This window comes from Chinchilla lanigera, unplaced genomic scaffold, assembly GCF_000276665.1.
Source record: "Chinchilla lanigera isolate Chin_1 unplaced genomic scaffold, ChiLan1.0 scaffold00067, whole genome shotgun sequence".
Lineage (NCBI taxonomy): Eukaryota > Metazoa > Chordata > Mammalia > Rodentia > Chinchillidae > Chinchilla > Chinchilla lanigera.
The window spans coordinates 2,283,102-2,301,580 of record NW_004955468.1 but is presented as its reverse complement, the minus strand read 5'-3'; the positions used below and the strand labels follow the sequence as shown (position 1 = coordinate 2,301,580).

Genomic DNA, 18,479 nt, shown 5'->3' with positions numbered 1-18,479 from the left:
AGTGCCTGCCTGGAAAGCACAAGATCCTGAGTTTGATTCCTGGTACACAAATTTAAAAAAAAAAAAAATCTGATACTGTCCTGAAGATACCTCCACCCCAGCCAGTGTGTTTGCTGGTGGTTCATAACTTACATGACCAATTAGATAATCTGGCTTCGGTGTAATCAGCAAACAGAGAACCCTTGCAGAGAGCTTCTGCCTTAAGCACTGACAAAGCCAACTCTCATGTAGAGCTTAGTGGTTCAATCCAGAGACCATGCAGTCTTTTGGGAAATACAGATACCAAGGAGCTTGCACCTGGATTATTCTCAGACATCCCCCATGCTTACAGACTCTGTTTTTGTGAGCCACATGATTTGCTTTTAAATAAAAACATGACATGAGTGTGCTCTCTGAGGTCTTCTTTAGTCTTTATAGCTGAGGGTTATCTCTCCACATCTTATGGTCTTGCAATTAGGTCTACAAAGTATGAACTGGCAAAATGACTCTTATTTCATCATATATATTAGGAGTGGAGTTCAATTCTAAAACCATGTTTGCTCCACAGAGATGCCCAAACTTAACAGCAATAGATCAATTAGATGGAAAGTCTTCGTTTCATGTATCAATTCATAAAGTGAAAATCCCTAAAAATGCACACACACACAAAAAAAAGGTCTCAACTTTAAAAAAAAAATTGAAGCAGGATTCTGGAATACAGTAAAATGATGTTTAATGCCAAAATATAACTAGTCCAAAATTTCATGGGAGAAGCATATTACACATAAACAGCTACTGAAAACAAAAATTCACTAGACTTTTTAAAAAGCATTGAGAAATGCATCACAGGAGATGGCTGTACTTACCTTCACTGGATTCCATATCTTGATTTCTTTTTGCATCTTAGTTCATAGGATTTTGCTAGAAATGTCTCTGTACAGACTCCTTTTGTTTTTGGTATTGGGGATTGGATTCAGGGCCTTTACACTGAGCTACATCCTCAATCTATTTTTTTTAGTTGTTGTTTTGAGACAGGGTCTCACTAAGTGGTTAGGTTGTCCAGGTTGGGCTTGAACTTAGGATTCTTCTGCCACTGTCTGTACAGAATCTTTTGAAGACAGACTTACTTCTTTCTGTATTATTTACAGCATTTCTTTCAATTTTTACAAAGTTGTAAAGTATGCATTTACACAGACACGTAAGCTAACCAAGTTCTTTTAATCAATCAAATTTAGTAAGATGTAACCATTCTTTATTTTTTGGTATAAATTCTTTGAAAATTTACAAGGAGTTAGGTATAGCTAAAGTCATTCTACTCATACAAAGAGTTCCTATTTTAAGGTGAATTCCCTAATTTTATGTAAGAGTTGTACAAGCTTTTCCATATCCAACATTTCCATATGACCAGTAAGACAAAGGCCAATAAAGGCCACATTCCTTCTACCCATCCTCCAACTTCAGTGCTTTCATAAGAGTCTTCTCCAGTTAGTATTCTCTGATGTTAACCAAGGGAAATGCTGGATGCTTGCCTTTCTCTATTGTAACTTTCTGTTTAATTTAATAAAGCATTAATGGTGATTAAAGGAAACCACATATTTAATGTATTAGTCTGGTATGTTAACCACTTACCAGTCCAATTATTTAAATACAGGATAACCAAAAATTGTATATTTTTTCATTACTTTTTATAAGATAACAGGAAATATAAAAACAAAAATTTTATCAAATTTATTCAATACCTGAATTGACTGGCAAAAATGACATAGGCCCAAGAGACACTCGGGACAGTCTATATGGAAACAAATGTGCTGCCTGAGTGACCTGGGGGTAAACTGTTAAGTGGTTAGGATGTGGGCTGTGGCTAAAAGCCTTCCTGTGTGTGTTATATTCATATTCCTAGTTTGCCTAATAACACTGATAAAGTTTCCCTTTAGCATCAGTTCTATGGTTTGAACTCCCATAATATTGAATAGTCATTTCCTTTCAGAACAAATTATTTTTTGTGTGAAAGTCCTGAGTTATTTAGTATCAACCAAAGGTGACTGAACACACATATGCCCCGAGACCCAGGGATTCTACCACCTAAGTATAGACACAAAAGACAAATATGTTCTCAGAAACATTATTTATTAGGACCCTAAGCTGTAAACAATGTAAAAGTCCACAAATAGTAGAATGGATAAATTGTGATAAACTGATATAACAGAATTCTATATAGAATGAAAAATAAATGACCTTCTCCCACATGCATTGATCATGAGACTTAGAGACACACTGGATATTAAAGACTATATAATATATAATCCAATTTATATAAAAGTTTTTAATATGCAAAATTAATTTATGTTAGAAATTAAAACTATGAATAACTTTAAGGAGGTAACAACTGACTCCATATTTGCTGAGAAATACAAGTTCACCTCCTTTCTTTTTTTTCCCTAGGTACTGGGAATTGAACTCAGGACCTTGCACTTGCAGGCAGGCACTTGTGTGGCTGAGTTGTATCTCTCACCCCCACTTCCTTTGTTTTAAAGCACTTCTACTCACAGTGTATCGTTGGAGCACTGCCAGTCAGCCAGCTGCTTACTACTGATTAACAGAAAGACAAATATGGAAATAAAAACAAAAAATTTTGAATGTTTTCTTAGCAGTTTAACAGAAGAAGTTTTAATGTCCTGATTCTAATAACAAAAATTTAGGATTTTTTTCCTCAAAGATTCTCATCATTTATCCAGAAATTGTGCATGCATGCGCACGCCTGTGTGTGTGCATGTGTGTTTTATAGGACAGCAAAGAGTAAATATGTAATACAGTATCTTAAACCACTGAATATTATATTTGCAAGCAACACCAGGTACAGGGTTTACTATGACTTAAAGAGTTTTACAAAGAAGTTACATCAGAATTCTCATGGTTTCTACCTTATGAGTTTTCTGGTGGACAATGAGGTTTGATTTACAACTGAAGAACTTCCCACATTCTTTACATTCATATGGTTTCTCTCCTGTGTGAGTTTTCTGATGACGGATGAGGTTTGATTTCCTACTAAAGGCTTTCCCACACTGAGGACATCCACTGGTTTTTTCTCCTGTATGTATTCTGTGATGAACAGTAAGGATTGCCTTCTGGCGGAAGGACTTCCCACATTCGTTACAAATATAGGGTTTTTCTCCTGTGTGAATTCTCTGATGGAGAGTGAGGGTTGTCTTTTGGCAGAAGGACTTCCCACATTCATTACAAATGTAAGGTTTCTCTCCTGTGTGAGTTCGTTGATGTACAGTGAGGGTTGTCTTCTGGATGAATGCCTTCCCACACTCACTACACTGATATGGTTTCTCACCTGTGTGAGTTCTTTGATGATCAATGAGGTACGACTTCTTTCTAAAGGCACTTCCACACTGCGGACATTCATAGGCCTTTTCCCCTGTATGTGTTTTGTGATGTCTAGTGAGAGTTGCCTTCTGGCGGAAAGACTTTCCACAATCAAGACAAAGATACGGTTTGCCCTCTATATGTGTTTTTTCATGAAGATTGAGGGCTGTCTTCTGACGGAAGGCTTTGCCACATTGATTGCAAACATAGGGTTTCTCACCTGTATGAATTCGCTGATGTTCAGTAAGATATGACTTCCTTCGGAAGCTGTTTCCACAGTAAGGACACTGAAAGGGTTTCTCTTCTGTTTGAGAGTTCTGATGCATAATAAATACAGACTTTCTGCAGAGGAATTTCCCAAATTTGCTGTATGCAGAGGGCTTTTCTGTAAGATTATGGGGGTGGATACCCAGATCATACTTTTCCATGAAAGCAATTCCATCTTCATTGTATTCAAATGTTCTTTCTCCTTTGTGAGCTCTACTATGTGAAAATAACATTCCATCCATAAGGAAGGATTTGTTACATTCGTTATATTCAAATGGTTGTTCTGGAGTTTGAACTTTCTGCTGCTGAGTAAGCTCTTGTTTACCACTGAGGTCCCTTTCTGTTTGCTTATGGAGATTTACTGCAGGATGAATTTTTTCATGCTTAGTATTGAGGTTTGATTTTTCCCACCCAGTGCTCTCACCAACCTTTTCTTTTACAGGGTTTACATTTCTAATAACTAATTCTGAAATATTTTTCAAAACTTTTCCATCAGATTTATGTTCATAGAATGTTGTTTTTGAAACAATATGGTTCTTTCCTAGAGTAAAGGTTTTCCCATAAATGTTACTTCTCTCCTTAATTATTTTTTTGTGATTGATGAATACAACTGATCTAGAATGCATGTCTTGACATTCTCTCAACATCACTAAAACATCTTCAGCCTTTCCATCTTCTAGAAAAGAATACAATTAACAACACTGTAAGTCTTCATATAAGTGAAGAGGAAATATACAAAACATGAACACAAATTCTGCTTCGCCATTAAAATGAGAAAAAAATGGTGTGAATAACAACACTTGTATCATTGAGATGCTGTAACTATCTGTCCATATAACTATGATTTACTTTCTGTTGAAAGGAAAGCATCAGAAAAAACATACTCTAGATGTTGAGTATTTTGTCCTAAGGACAAGAAAGTGATTAAGAGGGTCCTTTTAGCCAATTATCAAACCTAAGGGTGGTGCTGGTCCTTAACTTACAGCTGGTGTCAGAAGGGAGGGTGTTTTTGTGTGGACTACTGCATCCTTAAGCTTCATAGTTGGCTAACTGTGCAAGAATCTATAGGAAACATATATAATATGTGTTACATAATGAAAAGTCCAGCTCTAAGGAATAAAATACATTTTTTTTCAGTGCTGAAGACTGAACTCAGGGCTGTAAGCAAGCTAAGTGTTCTACCACTGAACTATTTCCGTAGCCCACAGGAAGTATATTTAGGAGACTTGAACAAACAGAATTCTCAAAGAGAGAAATACATTACTAAATGGGGTATTATTCTGTCAGCTGTTACAAAGAAAGGATTTCCATTTCATATAAAAAGTAATATTTTTAGCATATTAACAATATAAACTGAAAGAACTGAGTAAAAAAAATCACAGCAAATCCAAAGAGAAATAGTAGCAGTTTACACCTGAAATAATATGGCTCTCATTTTAGAATAGGTCAGTGGTAAATGAGAATAGGAGCACATGTAATGATTTTACAGAGTGAGAAAATATAATGCAAACTGTGATGAGATCATTAAAGTATAATATAAATGATGGAATAGATGCAATACTATGGAGGCTGGTTATGGGAATAAAAGAATATAGAACCAAATGAGGATAAATAAATAAGATTATAGAAATGCAAATAAATAAGAAAATAAGAGTAAAGGTAACTATTATTTCAGATATATTGACAACCAAAAAGATGAGACAACTGATACTTATATTCCTGTAAATAGATTTAAATACACCACTAGAGTGAAAGAAATGGGCTGAAATGCCTGTCTAAAAGCCATTGGCATAAAATTAGGAAATCACAATTCGAGAATGGATCAGATTTTACAGCTTGCAGGACTTTTATAAAGACAAGAATTGAGGATGACAAAAGCTTCTTTTAAAAAATGTGGTATGTATAAGCAATGGAGTGTTTATTCAGCCATGAAGGTAAACAAAATCAGGTCATTTTCAGGAAAATGGATGAAATTGGAGATCATCCCATTACATAAAATAAGCTAGACTCAGGAAAAAAAGAATTGCATGTCTTCTCTCACACATGGAATCTAGAAAAAGAAAAAAAGACAACATGAAAGTAGAAGGGAGACTAAGAGAAGAGGAAAAGGATTGGGGAAGGGGAAAGAGAAGCGTAAGGGAAGTTAATGAGGGAGAGGACATAATCAAAGTATACTATCTGCATGTATGAAAATGTCCCAGCGAAGCCCATTACTGTAGAATTAATATGTGGTAATAACAAAGAAAGCTCCTTTAAGGGCACATTCGATACTAGTGAAAGTCTAATGAAACAAATTCATGTTCTTCTTCCTGCTTCTGTCTTGAGTGGGGATTACTTCTTGACTTCCTGGTCTGGCAGTGTTTCTTCCTAGCTCTTCCTTTGAAGATTCCTGATTCTGTGAAGACTTTCTGTTCTATTTGATTCTGTTTTCTCCTGGAGAGACCTCCCAGTTGACAGTATATGCTCCCCACATGCTTTGCCAACACTGCCCACTTCCTTTCTTGTTGGCATGATATTATGAACATTAGTAATCTATTTGGGAAAATTAAGATCTCTCCAAATTGGCTCCTATAAGAACTTTCCTTCCCATTCCTTCCTTCTTTTACCACATTCTCTTTTCCCTTTGGTTCCCTTGCATCCTTTGATATGTTCTCTTCAAGCTTCTATATTCTCCATCCCTCTGTCCACCCATGCCAGACCTTTCCCTCTCCATTCCAGCCCCTAGAGTTACCTTTAGGTACCCGACCCACCCTGTAAGCACTCAGAGGACTCAGGGACTTCAAAAGCAATTGCCTGTGCTGAGATGAAAAAGCAAACTGGAAGGAAAACTGGACATTGTATCCACTCAGTGGGCTTTGGAGACACCCAGAGGGCCACTACATGTCTCTTCAGTCACCTAAAATTCAGCTTTACAAGACTGCATAACAGGATAAATAAAAAACTTGCAAATTTCCTCCTCCACAACAAGTAACCTTAACTCATCCCATTATCAGAAACAATTCAAGCTGGGAATGGTGCAATCTCAACAGCATGGGAGGCTGGGGCAAGAAGATTGCAAGTTTGAGTGGTGTCTGCACAATTTAGTGAGTCAGCAAGACCCAGTCTAAAAACAAAAAATAAAAAGGGCTGGGAATGCATGAGGCATGATCAAAATATATGGTGAAAGTTGAAATTTTAACAGCTTACTACATAAAAGACATGCTGCCATTAACATGTTCAAGCCAGCTCTGAACCACACATGGATGTACCGCAGTGGTTCAGAGCCACACAACAGCAAGACATAAATTACGGCCTCATTGTGAACACATTCATCTCCGAGAGCACTCCCCTGTCACTTCAATTACATGAATCCCATGGTTCTTGCCACTTTCTGAAGTTCTGAAAATCCTTTCTTGTCTTTTTTTTTTTGTGTGTGTGTGTGGTACTGGGAATTGAACTCATGACCTCACACTTGCCAGGCAGGTGCTGAGCTGCTGAGCTATATCCCTGGCTACTCTTTCTTGTCTTTATGAGGTAGGATAAAAAAATATGCTGCATTGTCCTGTTCAGTGCCATCCAATGGAAAGGTAGGCTTGCAAAAACATTACAGTGTGTCTTCATCTACCTGCTTCACTAAATTTGACACTGAGACGTCTGACTTTTTGTCCAAAGTTAAAATGACCATGAAATGTGCTTTAGTCACTTTCCTTGTCACTGGACAAAATATCCAACCCTTAAAGGAGGATAGGTTTACTTGGGCTCATGACTTTTAGAGATTTCAGCCCATAGTCAGCCTGCTCCACCAAAGAAATGGCACGGCAAGGGGTGTATAGCAGAAGGAAGATGCCTGCTTCATGTCGGCCAGGGAGCAGAGGAAGGAAGGAGCCAGGGAAGGAGATATACCCTTCCAGGTCACACCTCAAGGTCTCACCTCTTAACAGCACATTTACCAATTAAACTGATCAGTGAATTAATCCACTGGCGAGTATAGTGCTGTGATCCAGTCACCTTCCCAAACTTCTACCTCTGAACAGATAAGGCTTTGGGGGAGGCATTCTAGATCTAAACCACAACCAAAGGTAAATGTTTTAAATCAATTCAGGACATGGAGGTAGCCATGACAATGCATCTAAAGATACTTATAAAACAGGACTGCTAGAACTGCTTCAGAAAGTGGCAAGAATTGTGAGATAAGTGTGTTCAAAGTGAGGGAGACTGTTTTCTCTTTTGTTTTTTGGTACTGAAAACTGAACTCAGGCCTTTGCATGTGCCAGGCAAGTGCTTGTGCCACTGAGCTATATCTCCGGCCCTAAGGGAGATTGTTTTGAGGGGGATTAATGGTAATGTGTCTTTTATTTTTTAGTAAAAAACTTAAAAAGCCTTAAGTATCACTATATTTTTCAATTACACGTTGTATTTGCGGCATAATACTGTTTGTATATTCTCTGATTATCCTTGCAATGTCTGTAGGGTCTATAGTGATGTAGCATCTCATCTCACCTCATCTCATCTCATCTCATCTCTTCTCATCTCTTCTCTGCTCTTCTCCTCTCTTTTCTCTTCTCCTCTCTTCTCTTTTCTTTTGTCTTCTCCCCTCCCCTCCCCTCCTCTCTCCTCCCCTCCCCTCCCCTCCTCTCCTCTCTTCTCCTTTCTTTTCAGACAGCATTCACTATATAGCCCAGGCTGGTCCCAAACCCATGATCCTTCTGCCTCAGCTTTTTTGGGTACTAGAAATTCTGGTGGGCACCACTATGCCTGGCTTCCTCTTTAATTTTTTATTGGTTGTTGTTGATTTGTTGTTTCTTTGTTTTCTGAGACAGGGTCTTCCTACCTAGTTTAGGGTAGCCTTAAACCCACTATTTAGCCCACGTTGGCCTTGAACTCACAGCAATCCTCCTGCTTTAGCCTTCCAAATCCTGAGATTACAGGCATGCAGCACCATGCCCGGCTTCTCTTTAATCTTTGATATGAACAATTTGTGTCTTCCTTTTTTTTCCCTTGAGTAGTATATATATTGTTTACTAATTTTATTAATTATTTTGATGAATCAGCTTTTGGTTTCACTTATATTTTTCAATGTTCTGTTAAGGAATTTGATTCCTGCTTTTTTCCCTCTTACTAACTTTAATTAATTAATTAACAGGGCTGGGGGTTGAACCCAGGGCCTGGGCACTGAGCTACACTGTCTATTTTCCATTTTTTATTTTGAGACAGTCCTGCTAAAGTGCTAAATTGTTCAAGTTGGGCTCTAATTTATAATCCTCCTGCATCAGTTTGGGATTACAGGTGTGTGCCACTATTTCTAACTTCCTTTTACTAACTTTAAGTTTGGTTTGGTTTTTTCCTGGCTACTTAGGATGACATTTTTGAGTGTTGATTTAAGCTCTCATAAATTTTGGAATGTTGTACTTTATTATCATTCAGTTCAAAATACCTTCCAATTTCTTAGGATTTCATCTTTGATTTATTTCTTATTTAGAAATGTAGTGATTCATTTCTAAATATTTGGGAGGAATTTAAAGATATCTTTATGTTTTTGATCTAAATTAATTTTATTCTGAGCAGAGACTGTATTTTTTGTTTGTTTTTTTTTGTTTTTGTTTTTCTCCGGTACCAGGAACTGAACTCACGACCTTGCGCTTGCCAGGCAGGCGCTTTTGCCGCTGAGCTAAATCCCCAGCCCCCCAGAGACTGTATTTACATGAGATCTTTTCTTTTAAATTTACTGCTACTGGTTTTCTGCTTTAGAGCCTATAAATGAATGTTCCATGAAGGACAGTCTCTAAGAAGAACCAAGTACAATTGACTGGTTGTTCTTTTCATGCCTTGTATAGCCCTATGATGCTGTTTCTCTTTATTCTCTCAATTCCTGAGAGAAAGATGTTTACATCTCAAACTACAATCACATTGTTCCTTTATGATATTTCATAAATTCTCAGTGGGAGTGGTATTTCTCCCAATGTTCTAATGAAAATGAGAAAAAGCATGGATATTAAAATAGTATATAGCCCTCCAAAGGACAACAGAAATGAATAGATTATGGTATAAAAATTTTATGGGGTAGACATTGAGACAAAAGTTCTAAAAAGACTACCAAGAGGGATGATTTAATACAAATTAAGAAACAATATATTTTGAAGCTCTGTTAAGGGTTGTTGGAACTTTTGATGCTGTGTTCTTCCTACTCATGGTGACAGCCCATGTTCTGAAATTTACTGTCTCATATATATCTGCTTAGTGTTTGCATGTAACAGAGTCTGAGAATTTTTTTGGAGACAGTGTCTCATTAGATTGGTAAATTGTCTGGGCTCAAATTTGCCATCCTCACAGGGTGCTGCGATTATACATGTTGCCACCATGCCTGGCTTACACCAGTAGAATCTCACTTCAAGAAAGAACTTGTCATTTATTTGGCATTGACAGTCTCTTGTTAGCATCCGGATGCTTCTCAAAACCAAGCAGAAACTTCTCAGAAGTTCCTATCCAATGACTGAAAATTGAGGGGTACCACAGGTTGACCATTTCTATCGAAAAGACTCCTCTATCTTTGCCTCAGATTGTCCTGTCAGGTGGGTTGAGATTTTGTCAGCTCTCTGCCAAATATTGCTTGGCTTTCCCTTTCCTTCTCTCAGTATCAGATCTGTATCACAGTCTGATGGTGTTTTATGTCCAGTCTTGTTTTATTCTCCTTTTACCTTTTATAGATAGTGCCTCTAAGAAAACTCCATGTTGTACTCTAGTTACACCCTGGAAGACCTAACAAACACACAAGTTATTTCTAGATGGCTTAATCATCTTAATGGCTTTGCTTAAGCTCTTTTATAACAAATCTTATACAGTGTGGGTGTGGCCTATCTAGGTTATCTATCTAATGTTCTACCTGTTAACAAGTTCTTTCCACTCTGTTTTGAAGGATATAAAATGATTTCTGGTACAGTAGATTATGGGAACTGTTTGTCTCACCATTATATTTTTCTTAGAACATATCCTGGTCTAGTCTCATGGGATTTCACCTACAAAGATGCAGACTTGTATTTAGCTAAAGACTCAGGAGAATCCTTTCTCTGCATAACTCTCTCTGCTTTGGAAATGTGCCCTGCAAATTCTAAGTACTTCAGTCCCCAAGCTCTAAAGTCAGGCCCCTCAAATTGAAAACTCCTGAAATTTCCAGGTTGTTTCTGGATCTCTCTCTGCATTGCAGTCTGGGAACTACCTTCACGTAAAAGCTTGAAATAAAGTAGGAACCATCTCACCTATTTCTCATATCTCAGGAACTCATACTTGTGCTTCCTGTTATTGAATATATAAAAATAACTTGCTCCAGTTTTATAATTATTTCCATACAAGTATAATTCTAGACTCTGTTCCTTCCTCAAAGTGGGAAGAAGTCTTAAATTATTAATAATTTTGGGGTCCAGATAGCTTAACGACAATTTTTATCAAACATTTAAGGAAGCAACAATACAAATTCTTTTTTTTTTTTTTTTTTTTTTTGGTTTTTTTCCGGTACCGGGAATCGAGCTCACGACCTCGCATTTGCCAGGCAGGTGCTGTGCCAGTGAGCTAAATCCCCAGCCCCAGACTAGACCCAAGTTTTCTTTTTTCTTTTCTCCCGGCACCGGGAATCAAACTCATAACCTTGCGCTTGCCAGGCAGGTGTTGTGCTGCTGAGCTAAATGCCCAGCCCCAACAATACCAATTCTATATATGACTTCTGTAAGAAAAAATTTTTTTTTTTTTTGGTACCAGGAATCGAACTCAGGACCTTGCACTTGCCAGGCAGGCACTTATGCTGCTGAGCTATATCCTCAGTCCGGTAAGAAAATGTTTGAAGTGGAAATATCCCCAGTTTACTTGATGTGGCCAATACAACTGCTCTAAAAACTTTACAAGGGTATTAAAAGAAAACTACAGAGCACCATCCTTTTTAAAAGCATGCTTAAAAGCTTACTAAATTATTAGCAAACTTATTTTAGCAATGTATAACAAGAATAATGTATCTTTTTCAAGTGGGATCTAAACCAGGAGTCAAAGTTTGGTTCAACATTTATATTAATCTGTGTAATACAATATGATAACAGGCTAAAGAAGAAAAATAATAATGATCATCTCAACAGATGCAGAAAAGGCATTTGTTAAAATTGGTATCCATTTACAACTAAAACTGTTAGAAAATTATGTAAAGGGAACTTCCAGAATCTAGTAAGAGGTACTTATGAAAATCTACCATTAATATTAAGCTTAAGAGTAAAATATTAAATGTCTTCCTTTCAAATATAGTGAATTGCTAAGAATGTTCACTCCACTTCTATTCAATATTGTGCAATAGGTTCTAGTAAGTAAAACAATAAGAAAAAAGGAGAGTACTAGTTGAAAAATATGAAAAAGTTAAGTGCTCTAAATTTCAAGAGGGCCTATTTTATATGCAGAAAGTCTAAAGGAATATGTAGCAATCTCCCTTATCTGTAGGGGAGCATGTTTCAAGACCCCAAGTGGACGCCTGAAACTAGGTATTACTGACCCTCATATATAATTTTACTTACTATGCATACCTATGATAAAGTTTAATTTATACGTTAGGCATAGTATGCCAGGCAGGCGCTTTGCCGCTGAGCTAAATCCCCAGCCCCCGTTAGGCATAATATGAGAGAAACAATAAATAATCAAATGGAAGAATTATAACAATATAGTGTATTTAAAAATTATGTAAATAAAGTCCCTTGCTCAAAATATTTTACTGTATTATACTGTACACTCACCCTTCCTCTTGTGATATAAGATGATATAATGATTACATGACAAGATAAAGTGTGGTAAATGACAGAGGCATTGTGAAGTAGGTATGCTACGCCGTAAGGGATAATTGAACACAGGCATTCAACACTGATACTTCTACAGTCAATTTGATAATCAAGACAGCTACTAAGTGACTAATGGCCAATGGGATGATTCATATCTCAGGCTGGACAAAGCAGGACATTGTAAGGAATCATCTACTTCTGGAACTTTATATTTAATATGTTTAGGACTGTAGACAAACCTGAGTAACTGAAACAGTATAAAGTGAAACCCTGAATAAGGGGGAACTGCTATACTGAATAATAATGACAACAAGAAGAAGACCTACTACAACCAGAAATATGCAGAGGCAATATATGAATATAATTGTGGTTACACAGATTAGTAACTAGAAAAAGAAAAAATTTAAATTTTACTATTAGGCTGGAAGTATAACTCAGTGGTACATGCACAAACAAGGCGCTGGGTTCAACTATCAGCCGTGCATATGTGTGTGAACACATACACACAAACCTACAACTTACAATAGTATCAAAACTATTAAACCTTGGAGACAAATGTACTGAACAAAGTGTAAGACCTGTATACTAAAAATAATAAAATACTACTTACAGGAATTAGGGAAGCTAATCAAAATGGAGAGCTATAACATGGTTATATACTAGAAGGCTCAATAATGATAATATATCAGTTCTCATAAATAACAGCCTCAGCTCATTTATTTAAAGAAGTCAAGAATTTGATTCTCAAATGTATTTGAAAAGAAAATTACCTACACTAACCAAAAGGAATACAGTTGGAGGACTTACTCTAACTGACTCCAAGACTTATTATACATTTATTATAATCACGGACTAGATAATATTGGCACTATGACTTAAAATGAATTGACAAAAAATAGAGAATTTGAACAAAGACTGACCACTATGAAGCAGCCCCGAGCAGGTCTTAAATTAACCAATTTGCCTTTTATGTTTACTTGTGAATCTGTCCAAAGCCTAGGCCGCTTGTCTGGAAGTGGTCAAGGGACTTATAGTAAGTGAACCTCTGTGAGTCACTAATCTCTGCTAAAACCTGTGACGGCAGATGAAGCCAGAAAGCCTCAAAGGATAAGATAAAATCATAGCCAAGGACACCTGGATCTAATCTCAAGTAGATAAGGACTATAGACTCAGGCATCTCACTCCTGGGGTGGATAAACTTAATCCTTATTATGGATTAATTTAATACTTTACTTGGAGAAGTCCTTGAGTAATTCCACCCTTTTGAGTACTCTCCTCTCTTCTTCTGATAATCAAACAAATATAAGCGACCCAGAGAAGATCTTGGTCTTAGTCCTGAGAGAATCTCAAATTCTTTAAGAAGCCTTTGATCCTCCTGGAGCCCTGAAATCATTCCATTTGCCTCTTTTTATTTAGCCTCTGCTGTACACTCATTTGGGAGATTGCGGACCTGATCAGCCTGCAATAACTAAGGGATATTGTTAACCTGATAACAAATGCCATCAAATAATCTTCTATATGATCATCAAGTCAATTCAACAAATGGTGATGGAACAAATTAATATCCATATAGATGAAAATTCATCCTTGAACTGTACCTCACATCATAAATAAAACTTAGCAAGAGGTGCACCACAGAACTAATGATAAAACAAAATATACACAAAATTCTTAGAAGAAAATGCAGAAAACTAAAATCACAGTGAGTTACAGACAAATATTTGTGAGGTCAAAGAACTAATTATAGAAGAAAAAATATCAATTACGGCAGCCATTGATAATTTCCTACCAATTTGTCTGTAACTCTGTAGTGTTTGTATTGTTCCTATGCTATTTTGTAAATGGATGTATGTTTATTACTATGCATTCCCAACAACAACCAATGAGAATAGTCCATGATTATTTAATTGATCACTCATGTATAGCTGTATTTGTTTTCTCTAGAAACCAATTTGAAGAAACCAAAGTATAGTACAACAACCACTGATAATTTTCTACCATTCTTGTCTGTAACTCACTATTATTTGTCTATTTGTTTTCCTAAGAAACTATGTTGAAGGTAAAATAACGACCATTGATAATGTCCTACCACTTTGTCTGTAATTTGGTAAATCCCCCTATTACTATGTTATCCTTCTTTTATTCTTTAAAATAAAAATAAACAAATAAATAAATAAAAAGAAGAAAAAAAATCAGCTGGATTTCACCAAAGCTAAAAATTTATGCTCATGAAAGAGCACAAAAATGAAATCATAAGTCACATAGTACGGGAAATATTTGCAATGTGTACTTTGAACAAAAGATTCCTATGGAAAAAATATATATATAATTCCAACTATTCAATGAAAAATATGTATTACCCAACTAAGGAAATGAATGAAACACTTGACCCAACACTTATAACATCACAAGCACTTGAAAAGTTTTACATCATTAGTAATAAGAGAAATCTAAACTAAACTGCAAAGATATACCATCAGAATGACCAAATGAAAATATTGATAGTGTTAAATGAAGAAGAGACTGTAGGGCAATCGAAATTCTCATACATTGCTAGTGAAAGTCTAAGGTGACACAGTAACTTAAAAACTGGCACTGTTAATAAAAGTTAAATATATACCTGCCTTCTAAATCAGCAATATCACTGCTAGGTGTTTACTGAGGAGAAATAAAACACATATGTCCACAAAAAGATTTTTGAAAGAATATTTACAACAGCTTTATTCTCAATAGTCTCAAACTGGAACATCCCAAATTTCTATTAACAGCAGTTATGTAAAATAGTATATTTGTACAATTTAATATTATATTCCAATTAAAATAACAAACTAGATATACATGCAAAAACATGTATAAATCTCTTAGACATTAAGCTGAATGAAAGAAAGAAGGTCTAGAATAAAAAGAACTAATGCATGCTGGTAAAAAATCACAACTGTGATTATCCAAGTGGAAGAGATTTGACATGGATGAGGCCTATAGAATTTAATGGTCAAGGAAATATCCTTGGGAAACATGGTTTTCTATTTCTGTCAGAACTCAAAGAATTTACATTTCAGATCTCTATGTACATTATACCTACAAAGTCTGGAATGGGTTTTTGGTAAGGTAATAGCAGCCAATATTTCTAGAAACACAAGGCAAAGGAAAAGATTAAAATGGAAACTGATACTCAAAACTAAAATTTAGATTGCAAAGTGTGAAAGTCAGCCATGTATAGGTACTTTACAGATCTCAGGCCTTTAAAAAAGATCAGTATTAGGATGACAACTATCAAAACAACCCACTGGGCATGCTTGTAATCCCAGCAGTCTGGGACGTTGGCTGAGGAAAGAGGATTGAAAGTTCAAGCCCAAAGTGAGCAATTTAGATACTTAAGAGCATGTCTTAAAATTAAAAAAAAAAAAAAATTAAAAAGGTATGGGGATGTAGCTCAGGGCAAAAGCCCTAGGTTCAATCCTCACCACAAAACAAAAACCTAGGAAATGCTGGAAACAGTGGCACATGCCTGTAATTCCAGCTACTTAGGAAGCTGAAGCAGGAGGACTGCAAGTTCAAGGCAGTTTAGTGAAACCCTGTCTCAAAAGAAAATTTCAAAAAGATTGGGGATGTAACACAGTGGAAGAGTGCTTGCCTAGCATGAATGAGGCCCTGGGTTCTGTCTCCAGGGGTGAAAAATAATAACAAAACAAAACATAACCCTAGAAAATAACAAGTGTTAGGAAAAATGGGCAGGAATTGGAACCCTTGTACACCTTGGTGGTAATATAAAATTGTGCAACAACTATGAAAACACTATGATGAGTCCCTAAAAATTAAACAGAATTCTCTTATGATCCAGCAGTTCTACTTCTGGGTGTATACCCAAAAGAATTGAAAACAGGGACTCACAGCGATATCTGTATACCCATGGGCAGCATTATTCATGACAGCCAAAAGATGGAAGGAACCCATGCAGTCAACAGATGATGAATAAGAAAAATGTATGTATGTGTACAATGGAATATTAATTAGTCTTAAAAAAGAAGGAAATTCTGACGTGCTGCAACATGAATGAACTTTGAGGCTATTATGTTATGTGAGCAAGCCAGTGACAAAACGTACAAATACTAAATGATTCTATTTATAACAGGTACTTAAAGTAGTAAAATTCACACGGACAGAAAGTAGAATGGTAGTTTCTAGGGGCTAGGAAGTGTGGGTAAAGGCAATTAATTTATTGTTTACATAGTACAGTGTTTCAGTTTTAAAAGAACTCCAGAGAAAGATAGTGGTGATGGTTGCAAAACACTGTGAATATACTTAATGATACTGAAGTATTATCCTTAAAACTGTTTAAAATGGTCAATTTTAGCTGGGGGTGGTGGCTTACGTCTGTAATCCCAGCCTAATGAGGCTGAGGCAGGAGGACTGCTTTGAGTTTGAGGCCAGCCTGGGCTACACAATGAAGTCAAGGCCAGCCTGAATTATAAAGTGAGATCCTCTCTCAAACAAAATTTAAAAAAGATGGTAAATTTTATAACTATATACACTTTACCAGAATTAAAAAAATAGATTCGTAGCCAGCTGTGGTCACGCACACCTGTAATCCCAGCACTTGGGAGGCTGAGGCAGGAGGATCACTGTGAGTTTAAGGCCAACCTGGGCTATATAAGTGAGTTCAAGGCCAGCCTGAACTACATAGTGAGATGACCCTGTCTCAAAAAAAAAAGGTTCCTAAAAACACCTTTGAGTTTTCTTTTTCTTTTCTTCTTTCTTTCTTTCTTACAGTTCTGGGGGTTCAACCTTTCATACTGTAGTATATTCCCACTCATTTTTTATTTTTAAAATTTTGATACAGGATCTTGCTAAGTTGCCCAGGCTGGGCTCAAACTTGCTATCCTCCTGCCTCAGCCTCCCAGGGTGCTGGGATTACAGGGCATATACCACTGCACCAGGCTGAAGGGCTCTGTTGCTTTATTTTTCATTGTCAATCAGCTGACATTTAACGTTCACTGGACATTTATCTGTGCAGACTTACTCAGGTAGCTCTGACTTGGAAAAATTCTCTCTGTCCATAGCTCTTCTCCTTGTTCCAACTTGCAGATCATATGAGGCTTAGATATGTGAAACCCTAATAATGAAACATGAAACTTGGTTTAAACTGTTTATACTTCAAACTAAGAAGAAGAGATTCAGCATTAAGGCAGCAGATAAGACACACATTAATTAATACCAAAGTTAATACCTTGTATTAGGCAAGTGAGGGTATAATCACATTTTCTGTTAATAAAGTGACTCATCACCCCAATCTCTGAAATTCAGTTTCCTATTTTTCAGAGATTCTTAAAAGGAGCCATATGACATTGAAAGACTAAGTGTTCCCTTACCCACAGAGATGAAGTGGCAATAGTTTTCCAACATCACATCCCTGTAGAGGGCCTTTTGGGCTGTGTCCAGTTGCTGCCACTCTTCCTCAGTGAAGTCCACAGTGACATCCTTCAGTGACACTGATCCCTGTAAGGGCATACTCTAGTTCATCCTGAAGTGATTGGAAATGGGTGAGAACTAGACATTGGAGACCTAGTTCTGACAACGTTAAGAGTTAAGACTAGTTTTCGTATTTCGTGTGTTCTAGAAGTTTCTCTCTGCAAATGCATTCCTCAGTATTTACTTACTCTCTCATGCTAAAATATACACATTGATATCACAGTATCAGTCTGAATGTGACTGGTTTTCTGGTGACCAGAATGAATAAAATACTGATCCTGCTCATGAGAAGGTTAAGAAAGAGGCATAAATGAAAACAGATGGACTCAACTGATATTACAGATGCAATGATGTATGTACCAGGGGAAAGTGTCACAAACCAAAGAAATATTTTGTTTTGCACTCTGAGGTTTCATTGAGGACATAAAAGTTTTAAACTCACAATAAATTTCTTTTGAAAAATAAAGGGCATCAGCTTTTAAAAATTCATGGGGAGAAAAAACCCAGCAACCTCAGGCAATAGCGAAAGGCACAGTATGCTAGGAAAGCTTTTGAGCTCTAAAAGGAAAAGGTATAGGAAGGTAGCCAGTGGCATATGATGGAATAATAGAG

At 36.6% G+C, this 18,479-nt stretch overlaps 2 protein-coding genes across 2 annotated transcripts in view; both read right to left on the bottom strand.

Annotated features, from left to right (window-relative positions):
• Nucleotides 1-17,888, bottom strand: part of Znf567 (zinc finger protein 567) — a gene marked incomplete in the record, with an annotated part of 76,361 nt that extends 58,473 nt beyond the window's left edge. Inside the window, 1 exon segment of the mRNA XM_013522319.1 lies at nucleotides 17,781-17,888. Coding sequence (XP_013377773.1) covers nucleotides 17,781-17,801 — 21 coding nt within the window.
• Znf382 (zinc finger protein 382) overlaps nucleotides 2,088-18,479 on the bottom strand; it is a 20,900-nt gene continuing 4,508 nt past the window's right edge. The window contains exons 3-5 of the mRNA XM_013522317.1: nucleotides 17,768-17,894; nucleotides 17,419-17,511; nucleotides 2,088-4,294 (exon numbers count right to left, since the gene is read on the bottom strand). Of these exons, the coding sequence (XP_013377771.1) occupies nucleotides 2,874-4,294; nucleotides 17,419-17,511; nucleotides 17,768-17,894 (1,641 nt within the window). The 3' untranslated portion in view covers nucleotides 2,088-2,873. The remainder of the gene's footprint in view (nucleotides 4,295-17,418; nucleotides 17,512-17,767; nucleotides 17,895-18,479) is intronic.